This window comes from Micromesistius poutassou (assembly GCF_964030765.1).
Source record: "Micromesistius poutassou genome assembly, chromosome: 11".
In the NCBI taxonomy this organism is placed as follows: Eukaryota; Metazoa; Chordata; class Actinopteri; order Gadiformes; family Gadidae; genus Micromesistius; species Micromesistius poutassou.
The window spans coordinates 288,494-302,959 of NC_140281.1; the positions used below are offsets into that span (position 1 = coordinate 288,494).

Genomic DNA, 14,466 nt, shown 5'->3' on the forward strand with positions numbered 1-14,466 from the left:
CGTCGCCTAAAAGATCGACTTTATGAAACGAGAACCTCCCGAGGGGGGGGGGGGCGTCGGGACAAAGGCCCTTGTTATGCACGTCTCTCTTGTCATTGGCCGACACAAGCGTCAAGGGGGAGGTTTCAGCCAATCAGGAACGGCTTCAGAGTCAGAATCATTTCTCTTGACGTGGTTCTGGTCTTCGGAGGTTTTCAGCGATCAATAACTCTGTTTGTAATCAATCACTTTAATTAGTATTCGGGGCGGCGGGCGACGGGTTTCTGATCTCCCATATCGTGGAGAGCGAGTCGATATATTATGACCGCCCGGAGCCACGCCCCCTCTGCATCTACAGCGCTTCTCTAGGAGACTAGTGATAAGAGAAGGGGTCCCTCGACCCCCATTGGCCAGCCACACTGTCACTCACCAGATATGCACCAATAGAGCCGCTGATCCCGCCTCATCTGCCTCAACTTCGGAAAGGGTCGCGGGAGGAAACGGAAGCGACAGCACAGGCGCCGTGACGGATATCGCTATGGATACCGGCAAGTCTCAGAAGGCCATCCCATAATTGCTTCAACCAAACGGTGGAGGGGGGGGGGAAGGCGCAGAGTTACCAGACGGCTGGTAGGAACACTGTGGAATAGCTTTTGGAAGACTTTTAGTTTTCTAACCCTTTTAGCAGAAGCTAAATGTTAGCATTAAGAACAACAGTTAAGTGTTGTTGGGTGAGGCTGTTTTAAGGACTTAAGGGGCTCTGTTAAGGGACTCTGTCAAGGGGCTCTGTTAAGGGACTCTCAGGGTTGGTTCTGTGTGTTTCCACGGCGACTGGGGAGACTAGGAGAGCAACTTAACACAATCAACACAAATGTACTCAAGTCAACTCGTGTAGTCTTTTGAAATTACATCTATATTTTTTCATATCTTTGGTCTGGTCACATGACCGGACCGTTCGGATCTTTCTAAATCGATGGCGCGCCATATTGTCGGCCATGTTGTTTTTGTTTGTTTTTAGTTTTTTTTTTTTTTTTACATTTGTAGTAATCTCTCAAATATTACCATATATCAGACAAAGTCCATTAACAAAAAAAAAAATATACAAACATTTACATAGTTAGCTGATGTCACCACGACTCCTCTCTTGAGATGAGGTCATGGAGTAATGGGGAGGGAGGGGGGGGGGTGGGGGGGGTGGGTACACATGTCAGGTGGGGGGGTCATGCAGTCTTGTTCAGACCGTCCGCTCCCATGACAACCTGTCCATCATCAGTGTTTCAGTCTCACGTTTCTTTTTTGGTATCCATCAATAAATGTATATTTTTGGAAGAAGCTGTGGTCCCGCTGCCCGTGTCTCAGTGTGTGTTGGTTCTGGTCGTGGTTACGACTGATGGACCCCCTCCAGGGACTGCCTCTCCCGGCGTCTGCGGTTCTTCACGAAGGCCTGGGCCTCCCTCTCCCCGCGCCGGGACTCCAGGAGCGTCAGGATGCCGTCGTCTGGCCCCGTCCGACAACACGGGCAGGAACCGCAGGAAAAAAAAAACGCATTAGTGGCAGAGTTCAAAATAATTGCATCCAAAAATGAATCTTAAGATAATCCCGGGTTTGGATAAAGGCGTCAATTTGGGGAAAAAAAAACTACGAACTAGGGATGGGTCAGAATATTCGTTTATTCGATTATTCGTTCCCGAGGATCAAAGTCGATTTTTCCCCATTCAAATAAACAAGAATTAACGGACGGAACTAATGTTGGTTCTGTAGCACTATTACAACACAAACACTGATCACTGTTAAAGTTAGTTTTTTTGTGTTTTAGATATTAAGTGATTTCTTGCAGATGATCCATGGCTGCCTTTGTGAATGTCGGCACACATCGAATAATCGATTATTTGTTCATAACCACCCACTGATTATTCGACCATGAAAAATTTGAGTTATTCACATCCCTACTACGAACCAAAGCGCACAAATTCAAAGTTTGACTCGTGTGCGTGGATGCATGTGTTTCCTAAACTACGCACGGGACACAAATGTGTCGCGGACGCGGCCTGCCCAGGACAGGAAACCACACACAGGAAACGGAGAGTTTTCAGTGTGCGGTGGCCTCATATAATGACTGCGTTCGAAATGTGCATGCTTTTTCTTTTTACTTGTAGTACGTGCCGCTGCAGCTGCCCTCGCAAAGTGCGTGCTGTTGCACATGGTGTGCGTGCAATCGGGACGAACGTGACGTCCACCTGTGCGTGCGCCCCGTCTTACTTCCGCGGGTTTCGGTGGATGTGACGTATTCTGCTGTGCAGCGGACTGTGGGGCGGAACGTCCTTAAAGCACGCTGGCTTGCATACTGCGAAACGCGACCGGATGTGGTACGACATCCTGGTGTTTTTGGCGTACTGCTATTTCCATTCTATGTATTGGGAAATACTGAGGCCCTGTCCCAATTCTTCCCCTAGACTTGAGCCCTGACCCTAGATTTTGCGCGTTTCCCGCGAAGGGGTAGGGTGTCCCAATACTTAGGGGAGCAAGGGGGGGGAGTACTGTTTTTTTCCCTTAAAATCAACCCTGGAACGCTTAGCCAGCTCGGGAGCTGACTTGCAGCTAAGGGCACTCAAAGCAAGTGTTCTTGTTAAGGGGAGAGAAGTGGGACTGGGTCTTTCTCTGGCTTACTAAACAGTCAGGGGGGGGGGGGGGGAGCGTTACCGTTGGGCTTGGGGTGCATCAGAGGAAGGCGGATCTGCGCGGGGGGGGCGTTGACCTGGAAGGAGAACTCCGCCTCCTCCTCCTCGGTCGCCCCGCCCTCCCCCTCCTCCCCCCCGCCGCCGCCGCCCGCCACCCCCGGGACGGCCTTCAGGGACAGGAAGGCCTCGCCCTCGAAGTCGTCGGGGGTCAGGGTGTCGTGGTCCAGCACCGTCACCACCAGGCAGGCCCCGGGGGCCCGGCACTGCTCCAGGGACACCATGCTGAGGGAGGGGGGGGGGGGGAGAGGGAGGGGGGAGAGGGAGGGGGGAGGGAGGCGAGTGGGAGGGAGGGGGGAGGGGGGAGGCGGAGCAAATGTAGGAGGGGGGGATGGCCGTGGAGGAGGGAGGCGAGAGGGAGGAGAGTGGGAGGGAGGGGAGAGGAGTAAGAAGGAAAGGGGAGGGAGATGGAGGTGGACGGTGACGGTGGAGGAAGATGAGACAAAGGTGGAGCAGGGAGGTGGAGGAATGGAGAATCATTGTTATGGTTATGACTTGTTTTCCTTTCTCTAATCTCTCTCTAGGCTTAGAGAGAGAGAGAGAGAGAGAGAGAGAGAGAGAGACAGAGAGAGAGAGAGCGAGCTTAACATTCATGACGTAAGACGCACACACGTGACAGAGTCGAGCGGGGATGCGTACAATTCGAAGGCCTCGTCGAAGAGGGGGTTGAGGTCGCGGCCCCGGATCTGCGTGCGACGCGACTCGATCTCTGGAAAGACGTGGAGCGGCTCCAGACTCAGCTGCACGAAGGGATCGCTGAACCCTGAGGAGGAGGAGGAGGAGGAGGAGGAGGAGGAGGAGGAGGAGGAGCAGGGGAGGGAGGAGGAGGGGGAGGATGAGGAGGAGGAGCAGGGGGAGGAGGAGGAGGAGGAGCAGGAGGGGGAGGAGCAGGAGGAGGAGCAGGGGGAGGAGGAGGAGGAGGAGCAGGGGGGGAGGAGGAGGAGCCCGGTTAAGGTACGGGTTAACGGTCCCAGGACACGCCACCGGGTGTGCGTGTGATTAGCCGCTACGAGCCGTTTTGGAAAATCTGCCCCTTGTGACATCACAGATGGGAGTGTCCACCACCTAGATGTGTTGCTGGGATGGATCAGTCTACCAGCTGCCTACCCGGTTGGACCGCAGCAAACGTTGCTCATCTCATCTATCCGTCACACATCTAGGTGGACACGCCCACCTGTGATGTCATAATTTGCAAAACGGCTTGTAACGGCTAATCACACGCACACCTGGTGGCACGTCACGGGACCTTTAAGGCACCGGTTAAGGTACCGGTTAAGGTACACGTTAAGGTACGGGTTAGGTCCCGGTTAAGGTACACGTTAAGGTCCCGGTTAAGTGTTAACCGGGTGTGTTTTACCGTTGGAGTCCATGGGGATGAGGTTGACGGCGTTCAGGACCTCCACACTCAGCCGGTGGTCCGAGCGCCGGTAGGAGAGGAGCAGCGTGACGGCGCCGTAGCGCTCCGCGCCGTACACGTTCTGACACACACACACACACACACACACATGCACACACAGACACACGCACGCATGCACACACACGCACGCACACGCACACACGCAAAGAGATAGGGTTAATGTGAGCACACCACACATGTATACATTTGATCATGCACGCACGCACACACACACACACACACACACTCGGACGCACACTCACACACACACACACACACACACACACTCGGACGCACACTCGCACGCACACGCACACATGCAAAGAGATAAGGTTAATGTGAGCACACCACACATGTATACATTTGATCACGTACGCACACACACACGTACACACGCGCAGGCTCACGGGCACGTGCACGCAAACACACACACACACACACACACACAAAGAGATGAGGTCAATGTGCGCAACGCCCACGGACGACTCACCTGCTCGGTGACTTTCCTCTCCAGGAACTTCTCGGTGAGCTGCTGGCTGCTGAGGGAGTTGTGGGTGAGGTGAGCCTTCAGCGCCTGAGAGGAGCAGGGAACCAGGCTGGTTAATGGAGCACAGATCTACATGAAGGCCCTGAGAGGAGCAGGGAACCAGGCGGGTTAACGGAGCACAGATCTACGTGAAGGCCCTGAGAGGAGCAGGGAACCAGGCGGGTTAATGGAGCACAGATCTACATGAAGGCCCTGAGAGGAGCAGGGAACCAGGCGGGTTAGTGGAGCACAGATCTCCGTGCTGCCTGGCTCATGGTCCCTCAGAAGGGTCCTGCTGAGGGGGGGGGGGGGGGGGTGGTCTCACTTTGTACTCCTCAGACTGCAGCGCCAGCAGGGGCAGTCCGTTCCCCTCGGCGTGGAAGCACTGCTCCAGACACTGAAACACAACAACACAGGACAACACAACAACACAACACAACAACGCAACAGAACAACACAATAGCGCCACACAATACAGCAAAAATAACACGACAATACAACAATGCAACAACACAACACAACACAACCAGTGAGTTCCAGCCCCACTGCTTCGCCCGTCTCTATTTTAAGGTGTTAAGGTGAGTTTCATTATTCGGTATCCGATTACAGATTACTACTAGTGATTTGTGTTTTTGTAAACCTTACACCTAACTATCAGACAAAAAAACAAACACCTTAATATATTTGCTCAGTGCAGTAGAAAAAAAAACTGAAACGCTTGCGGGTCATGCTCACGTATTCAAAGCCCTATATGTAAACACACACAGTACAATAACACAACGGATAACGCTGAGTCAATACCTTAAAACAGCTTAAAGAAACAACAGACCCGCACCCGGCGTAATCCCCTACATGACAGTTTAAGGCTCAAACTGTTTAACAACTTTTAAGCCAATGAGAAACCAGCCGCAGTAACCAGTGTCTGCCACTAGGTGGTGGTGGTGCTGCGGAGGCTTTGACGCGAGTGGGGGCGAGGCGGGCGGATGGACCGACCTGCAGGGTGTACAGCAGCCGCTGGGAGAACACCATCAGGCCCTCCTGCTGGGAGTGATGGGAGGCCACCTGGTGGAGGCTCTTCACAGAGTTGGTCCACAGAGGTGTCAGCAGGCTGGACCCCGGGGGGGGGGGGAGAGTGGGGGAGGGGGGAGCAGAGGGTGAATATGAATGGAATGGTAAGTGGACTGCATTTATATAGCGCTTTCACCCAAAGCTTCACACAATACGGCCTCACATTCACCCATTCATGCACACATTCACACACTGACGGCGGTGTCAGCCACGCAGGGCGACAGCCAGCTGGTCTCTATAGCCGTTTCTCAATACCAAGTACGCGGACTTGGAAGTACGTACTTGGCAAGTCCGGACTTTCAAGTACAGACTTCCGAGAACGCGGGTACGCACTCTGCAATTGGAACAGCAGCGGACTCGATGATGCATTCTGGGATATTTAACGGTCCCAAGTCCCCACGAGTCCACCTCCGATGCGTCCTCGGTAGAATGGCCTCATCGAGAACGCATCGAGAACACTTCCGGGTTTTACGACAGTACTCGCGTACTTGGAATCGGAACAGTGCTTGGGGCTACCACTGATGACGTTTATCGAGAACGCAAAGTACACGAGAACACACGAGAACGCGAATTGAGAAACGGCTTATGAGTGAGTTGAGAACGGTTCTGTAGTGAGGAGGAACCACAGCCCAGGTGAGGCTGAGGCTCTCTGCTCCCCCCCTGCTGGGGGGGGGGGGGGAGAGAGACGGTACCTGTTGAAGTTCTCCTGGACCAGGTTCTCGTTCAGGTAGGTGAGCTCTCTCTCGAGGAACACCATGAGGGGACCCACCGCCTGCACACACACACACACACACACACACACACACACACACACACACACACACACACACACACACACACACACACACACACACACACACACACACACACACACACACAAAGCAAGACAACACAAGGGTTAAAGAGGGAGAGAGCAGAGAGGAACGGTCGGTTCTCAGAGGAGCGGTCGGTTCAGTCTTACGTCCTCGGTGGACTTGGAGGGGATCCGGCGCCTGGTGGACATGCTCTTCACGTGGGTCTCAATGTCTGTATTCAGCTAGAGGGAGAGAGAGAGAGGGGGAGAGAGAGGGAGGGAGAGAGAGAGAGAGAGGGGGAGAGAGAGAGAGAGGGGGGGGGGAGAGAGAGAGGGAGAGAGGACTATCAAAATTGTTTAATCTCAACTTCATCACACTTTAAAAATTGTTTGATGAATATTATAATTCTATTTAAAATGTTTTAATACGATTGATAACCTCATTAGTAGATGATGATCAGCATGGTGTCGTACTGCCTGTACACCAGTCACCTCATTGATGTGTCTTGTGTCTCCTCTAACATGATGCTCTGTCTGTCTCCTCCCTGTTACTGACTGGTGTTTACTGACTGATTTTCCTCCCTGTTACCGACTGGTTCTCCTACCTGTCTGCTGATTGGTTCTCCTCCCTGTTACCGACTGGTTCTCCTACCTGTCTGCTGAGGGTGTCGAGGGCTGGTTCTACCTGTCTGTTACTGACTGACTGTGGTGTTTACCGGCTGGTCCTCCCACCTGTCTGTTACTGACTGACTGGTGTTTACCGGCTGGTCCTCCCACCTGTCTGTTACTGACTGACTGTGGTGTTTACCGCCTGGTCCTCCCACCTGTCTGTTACTGACTGACTGGTGTTTACCGCCTGGTTCTCCTACCTGTCTGTTACTGACTGACTGGTGTTTACCGCCTGGTCCTCCTACCTGTCTGTTACTGACTGACTGGTGTTTACCGGCTGGTCCTCCCACCTGTCTGTTACTGACTGACTGTGGTGTTTACCGGCTGGTCCTCCTACCTGTCTGTTACTGACTGACTGTGGTGTTTACCGGCTGGTCCTCCTACCTGTCTGTTACTGACTGACTGGTGTTTACCGCCTGGTCCTCCCACCTGTCTGCTGAGGGTGTCGAGGGCTGGTTCTACCTGTCTGTTACTGACTGGTTCTACCTGTCTGTTACCACCTGGTGTTTACCGCCTGGTCCTCCCACCTGTCTGCTGAGGGTGTCCAGGGCTGGTTCTACCTGTCTGTTACAGACTGGTTCTACCTGTCTGTTACTGACTGGTTCTACCTGTCTGTTACTGACTGACTGTGGTGTTTACCGCCTGGTCCTCCCACCTGTCTGCTGAGGGTGTCGAGGGCCGAGCGGATCTCCTTCTCCAGGACGGCGTGCGCCTGCTGCAGCTGGGAGTCCAGCGTGTGGCTGAACTGGCTCTCCCCGATCACGTGGCTGGTGCGCTCCCGCAGCCCCGCCCAGTGGAGCTGGGTGGGGAGGCGGGTCAGCACGGAGCGGAGGTGCTCCAGGTCGTTGACCACCACGCACAGCTGGGGACGGGGGGGGGGAGGGGGGAGGGGGGGGGGGGGCAGGGGAGACAGGGAGGGGGGGCAGTGGGGGAGACGGGAAGACAGGGGGAGACAGGGGGACGGGGGGGAGAGACAGTGGGGGACGGGGGGAGACAGGGGGACGGGGGGGAGACAGGGGGGGAGACAGGGGGGGAGACAGGGAGGGGGGGCAGGGAGGGGACAGTGGGGGAGACGGGGAGGGGAGACAGGGAGGAGACAGGGAGGAGACAGGGGGGGAGACAGTGGGGGACGGGGGGGAGACAGGGGGGGGACAGGGAGACGGGGGGGAGACAGGGGGAGACAGGGGGGAACGGGGGGACAGGGAGACAGGGGAGTTTAATCTGTTAGGAGTTTAATCTGTTAGAAAATTGGCATTTAGTCCCCCTTAGATAAAAGAATGCGTGCTAAATTACAGAATGTCTAATACATGTCAATGTGTGAGGTGTATTTAATGTATAAAAATGCATGTCATTAAAGAGTTAAAGAGGAACCAACGACTACGCCTAACTACAGGGAAAACCCCACACTAGGCTTGTTTTGCAATCACTCTCTCTGATTGGCTGAGGTGGCCCCGGGCCCCGCCCCCTCACCATGTTGATGGCCACTCCGTGGTCCGAGTCCTCCGACAGAACGCGGACACGCCCCTTCAGGAGCCCACAGTACGTGATCACGATCTTACACACGTCCTGACGCGCGCACACACACACACACACACACACGCACGCACAAACACACACACACACACGCGCACACACACACAAACATAATGACCATGTTATACACCTAATAAACCACACATCATTTAACTTTGACTTCAACACACACACACACACACACATTTAATGACCATGTTATATACCTAATATAACTCTTATAATTTAACTTTGACTTCAACACACACACACACACACATTTAATGACCATGTTATATACCTAATATAACTCTTATAATTTAACTTTCACTTCAACACACACACACACACACACACACACACAATTAATGACCGTGTCATACACCCAATAAAACTCTTATCCTTTCACTTTAAGCCCCGCCCTTCCTCCCACCACCCACGACGGTGCGTGTGACATCACCAACCGACCGACCGCCGGCCGGCCGCAGCCTATCACAGCAGGGGGCCCCCACCTCGGTGAGCTTGACCATGAGCATGAAGCCCTCCTCGGGGTCGGGCCAGGACAGCTGCTCCCACAGCCGGCAGATGGGCTGGACGCACGTCACCAGGTCCACCGCCGACGAGCTGTGCTTGATGGGGACCGCGCCCGTCTGCAGGGGCTGCAGCTGGGGAGGGGGGGGGAAGGGGGAGGGGGGGGAGGGGGGGAGACCAGAGGGGAGACCGTCAGGACGGACTATAGACCTCTGAAGCGTTAGGACGGAGGGGAGACCAGAGGGGAGACCGTCAGGACGGACTATAGACCTCTGAAGCGTTAGGACGGAGGGGAGACCAGAGGGGAGGCCGTCAGGACGGACTATAGACCTCTGAAGAATAAGCCCCGCCTCCGAGGCTCCCGGTTCCCTCGGTCAAATGTCTATGGGGAGATAACATGGGGGTTTATGAATGATCGTACATAGCAAACTCTGTAGGTGGCGGAGAAGTAAAAGCTGCGTCACGTTTTGAACGACACACTTTTTCCATCTAGTTTCCACTGGCTTTTTTTGATTTTCAGTGCAGTTAAAGTAGAGTATATAATCGTTTACTACTTTAACGGCACCGAAAATCCAGTCAAAACTCGATGGAAAAAGTGTGTAGTTCAAAACGTGACGCAGCTTTTACTTCTCCGCCACCTACAGAGTTTGCTATGTACGATCATTCATAAACCCCATGTTATCTCCCATAGACATTTGACCGAGGGAACCGGGAGCCTCGGAGGCGGGGCTTATTCTTCAGAGGTCTATAGGGGCCGTAGGGACGGACCCAGGGGGTAGACGAGAGAGAGAGAGAGAGAGAGCAAGATAGAGAGATAAAAAGGTAGAGAAGCGAAAGAGAAAGAGAGAGAAAGATCAGATCAACAGATCGAAGCCACAAACACACAGTTAGAAGCAAATTCAGATGCAAAATCGTGTTTTGGAACTAAACCGTACTAAACAGACTTTAGTCCGAACCCCTGGAGCAATAAACCACAGCCTGGCTTCATGTTCCCAGTCAGCCAATACTGAACCGTCACAGAGCCACCGTATCTCGGTTGTGATTGCAGAACTGACCTTCACCCCCCCTGTCTCTCTGGAGGATCTCCGTTCAATGTTGGACACGTTTACATCAGACTACACACCACCTCAGGCCAGCGTAGTGGCCGTTCGTGAGTCTCTCTCTCTCTCTCTCTGTCTCTATCCCTCTCTCTCCCCCCAACCCACCCCCACACACACTGGACAATGTGCAATTGCGTAATATTTATTTATTTATATCTGCCTCTTGCTCTATTTTTTAATTGCTTTTATGCAATTTCAATTATGTGCACTATGGCTCACTTTTTAGTGACTTATTTGATTGACGTTTACTGTTTAGTCCATTTAGTTGTCTGTCAAGTGCACCGACTGTTGACTGACTGTTGACTGACTGTTGACTGACTTGGGGAGCCACTGGATGCCTGAATGAAGGATCTACAACACATCCCTGCTCCACCCAGGGAGCTGAAACAGGGGGCTGTGGGTGGAGGCTGTGGGTGGAGGCTGTGGGTGGAGGTCCTACAGAAGAGGCTCTGGGTGGAGGTCCCTCACACAGGGGGCTGTGGGTGGAGGCTATGGGTGGAGGTCCTACAGAAGAGGCTCTGGGTGGAGGTCCCTCACACAGGGGGCTGTGGGTGGAGGCTCTACCTGGTCCACCTGCACCGCCCGCTCCACCCGGTCCAGGGTGGTGCTGAAGGCCTTGTTCAGCCAGTAGGGCAGGGCGTCACGGAACCCCTCGTGGAAGTTGGTCAACTCTATGTGGTCCCTGGAAGACACACACACACACAGACACACACACACACACACACAGAGGCAGGCACAGACACACACACACATACACACACACAGAGAGGCAGGCACAGACACACACACACACGGACAGACAGACAGCCATATAACACACACACACACACACACACACACACACACACACACACACACACACACACACACACACAATTATCATCACTCTGTTAAGCTGAGGAAAAGTTCAAATGAAATGTCAGTGCTCGGATTCAACTAAATTGTTCTCTGGTAAAATATGAAAGCTATTAAAAATTGTGTAATAGTAACTCTATAAAATACAAAGTAGAGAATAAGAAAGCCTGGAATGAAAATAAAAGTACAAATGCCTCAAAATGTTGTTAAACTGGTGGACTGGAGTAAAGTTCAGACCCTGGACCAGGCGATAAATACCCCAGATCAACGCAATGTTTTCATACCGTTTCTGAGCCTCTGCTCTCAGGTCTGGTTCATGTGTGTGTGTGTGTGTGTGTGTGTCCGGGTGTGTGTGTGTGTGTGTGTGTGTGTGTGTGTGTGCGTGCGTGCGTGCGTGCGTGCGTGCGTGCGTGCGTGCGTGCGTGCGTGTGTAGTGTGTCCTGAGGACCTCTTCTGGAGGAAGGCCTTGTCCTTGTGGATGGACTGCAGGCTGAGGTAGACGGGGAACAGGCTGCTGGCCAACGCCGGCTCCATCTGGCCCTCCGTCAGACGGAAGGTCTCACGCAGCTCCTCCGCAAGCTGGGGGGGGGGGGGGGGGGGGAGGGGGGGAGGGGGGGAGGGGGGGAGGGGAGAGGTATGATGGATGAGAGGGGAGAGGAGGAGGGAACGAGGGAGGAAAGGAGAGAGGATGAGAGATGGAGTGGAGAGGAGATAGGATAGGATTAGGCAAGGGGAGGACAGGTCTGGAGACGGCGGCGATCGCCGCGGCAGCTACCTAAGCATCGGGATCTCCAAGCAGCCCGACACAGCGTAGCCTGCTACCGCGAGACGAGTACGGCTCAATACGGCTCAGTCCGGGTCACGCCCACTTTTGGCGGTGGAAACGCGACCCGTGCCGCACCTTTGCAGACCGAACCGACCCGCACCCTCCGGTGGAAATGCGCCATAAGAGCAGCTGCCTCACTCACCAGGGAGTCCAGCTTCTGGTAGACAACGGTGAACACGTCCAACTGCACAGCGCTTCAGATGGAAGGAAGAACAGGGAAGGAACTGTTAAACAAAGCTCACACTGACACTAGGGCCCAGTCCCATTTCTCTCCCCTTAACAAGAACACTTGCTTTGAGTGCCCTTAGCTGCAAGTCAGCTCCCGAGCTGGCTAGCGTTCAAGGGTTGATTTTAAGGGGAAAAACCGCACTCCCCCCTTGCTCCCTCAAGTATTGGGACACCCTACCCCTTCGCTGGAACGCGCAAAATCTAGGGTTAGGGATCTAGGAGAGGGGGAGAATTTGGACAGGGCCTAAGTGTGCATATTAAGCCTTTGACACTACGTACACATCACACTATTTCGTACATCCTATTTCATTATATATTGTACACATGTACGTGTCTGTATCAGGTTATGTGTCGTTTGTGATCGCGCCGCTATCAGGTCTCTCGTGCAGAAGTCTCGTGGAGGCCTAACCTCCATGAGACTTCCTGAAAACATAAAAAGAAGTATACCCCGGCATTTGCGTCAGACTATTCTGAGTGCGTCTGCCGTCCTCCACGTGTCGTGCCGTGCTGACTCCACCTCACCTGACAAACACCCGGTTCCAAACAGTTTTGCAGTTCTTCACGTCCTCTTGCACTTCGTCGATCAAGCGAGCGAGAGCGCCCACAATCTCGCCCAGGTCCTGGGGCACGAAAAAAAAAACACACAGGATCCACGTTACATCTACATTTAGGGCAAGACGCTTTTATCCAAAGCGATTTATAATAATAAGTACATTTGTCAGAAGAAGGTGAAAACAATACAGTAAGGATGTTCATAGAACCAAGTGCTAAGCACCAAGTGCCAAGTAAGGGGGGAGGCTATGCAGAGTCCAGGTGAACTCTAAACAAGTGGGTCTTGATAAAAAATAGAGCATTAACGTTTACATTCAGGGCATTAAGCAGCCAGCTCGTCAGGAGCAGTTAGGCTTACGGGTCTTGCCCAGGGACACATCGAGGTCTAGGAGGAGCCCGGGATCGAACTAGCAACCTTCCGGTTACAAGTCCACCTGCTCTACCTCCTGAGCTGAGCTAAGCCGACTCCGGACTAACGGATGGAAGAACTAGTGAAGCCTTTATCTCCTCATTGCGTTGACAGCCAGAGCGTTGGTGTTGATGATCACCTTGGTCATGGGCTGGTGTAAGCCCTTCTTGATGGTGAACCACTCCAGAGTCCCGGCCTGAGGACAGAAACAGCCGCGTTGGTGTGAGGTGGGGAGATAAAACGACCACCACAGCGTCAGTGTTCTGTGTGTCTGGTCGCCTGCTCACCTGCACCGCGTCCTGGACCGCCTCCTGCAGCTCAAACTGAGCGGGTTCAGCTTCTGGAAGGCCTGAGTCTTACAGATCTGCACCAGAATCCTGGAGACACCAGACCCACAAGCAGCCACTCAGGGGACGGTCTACGGTCACATGGTTATCAAACGTCCTCCGAACAGACAGACAGACAGACAGACACACACACAGACACACATACACGCACGCACACACATGCGCACACACACGGGCATGGGCACGAACACACACGGGCATGGGCAGGCACGCACGCACGCACGCACTCATGCACGCACACACACACACACACACGGGCACGAACACACACACACACGGGCACGAACACACACACACACACACACACACACACAATCCCGGCGGGCTGTGGACTCAGTAACCGCTCCTGGGCGGGCGTCTCGAGGCACGGCTACAGGTGTGTGGCCGTGTTCAGTACCTGAGCAGGGTGTGCAGTCGGGGCGTGGCGGGTCTGCGTGGGGGGGAAGATGTCCCGGTACTTGGACACCAGTACAGGCCGTAGCGGAGGAAGCCGTGCAGGGAGTCCCCGAGCTCGCGTTTCTAGATTGGGAGACACGTGGAGGGGTGGACTCTGCACTGGGCCAGTGGCGGTCACTAGGCTGTTTTATTCGGGGCTAAAGCCCCGGATCAAATTGAAATAGCCCCGAATCTATTTTTGTTTGAAAAAATAATAAAATTAAAAGACAATCCAACTGAGCCCCGGATGTTTAAGAAACCTAGAATCGCGCCTGCACTGGGCCTCTAGGGAGGTGGTTGCTTTACCGGCAGCTTGAATCAAAGGGAGTCTTTCTGGATAGACCGCTTGAATGCCATGGAAAGGATCCAGGTCTAAATGAAGACACTGATTTTACCCGTTTTCTATAGTGATACTGATGTACTGTATACGTTTTTTTGCATTTCTTATACATTTCCTTTTCTTTCTTTTGTTCCGCTGTGTTAATGTATTGATGGTCACCTGGTG

The 14,466-nt window shown here is 53.5% G+C and overlaps 1 protein-coding gene across 1 annotated transcript in view; it reads right to left on the reverse strand.

Annotated features, from left to right (window-relative positions):
• Nucleotides 1-36: 36 nt before the first annotated feature.
• unc13d (unc-13 homolog D (C. elegans)) overlaps nt 37-14,466 on the reverse strand; it is a 24,060-nt gene continuing 9,630 nt past the window's right edge. Inside the window, 22 exon segments of the mRNA XM_084475654.1 lie at nt 37-1,476; nt 2,680-2,939; nt 3,354-3,477; nt 4,072-4,192; nt 4,601-4,684; nt 4,962-5,033; nt 5,630-5,744; nt 6,397-6,476; nt 6,666-6,740; nt 7,822-8,028; nt 8,637-8,732; nt 9,191-9,343; nt 10,874-10,991; nt 11,613-11,743; nt 12,133-12,184; nt 12,741-12,838; nt 13,319-13,375; nt 13,467-13,507; nt 13,510-13,556; nt 13,924-13,955; nt 13,957-13,997; nt 14,000-14,045. Coding sequence (XP_084331780.1) covers nt 1,361-1,476; nt 2,680-2,939; nt 3,354-3,477; nt 4,072-4,192; nt 4,601-4,684; nt 4,962-5,033; nt 5,630-5,744; nt 6,397-6,476; nt 6,666-6,740; nt 7,822-8,028; nt 8,637-8,732; nt 9,191-9,343; nt 10,874-10,991; nt 11,613-11,743; nt 12,133-12,184; nt 12,741-12,838; nt 13,319-13,375; nt 13,467-13,507; nt 13,510-13,556; nt 13,924-13,955; nt 13,957-13,997; nt 14,000-14,045 — 2,166 coding nt within the window. The 3' untranslated portion in view covers nt 37-1,360.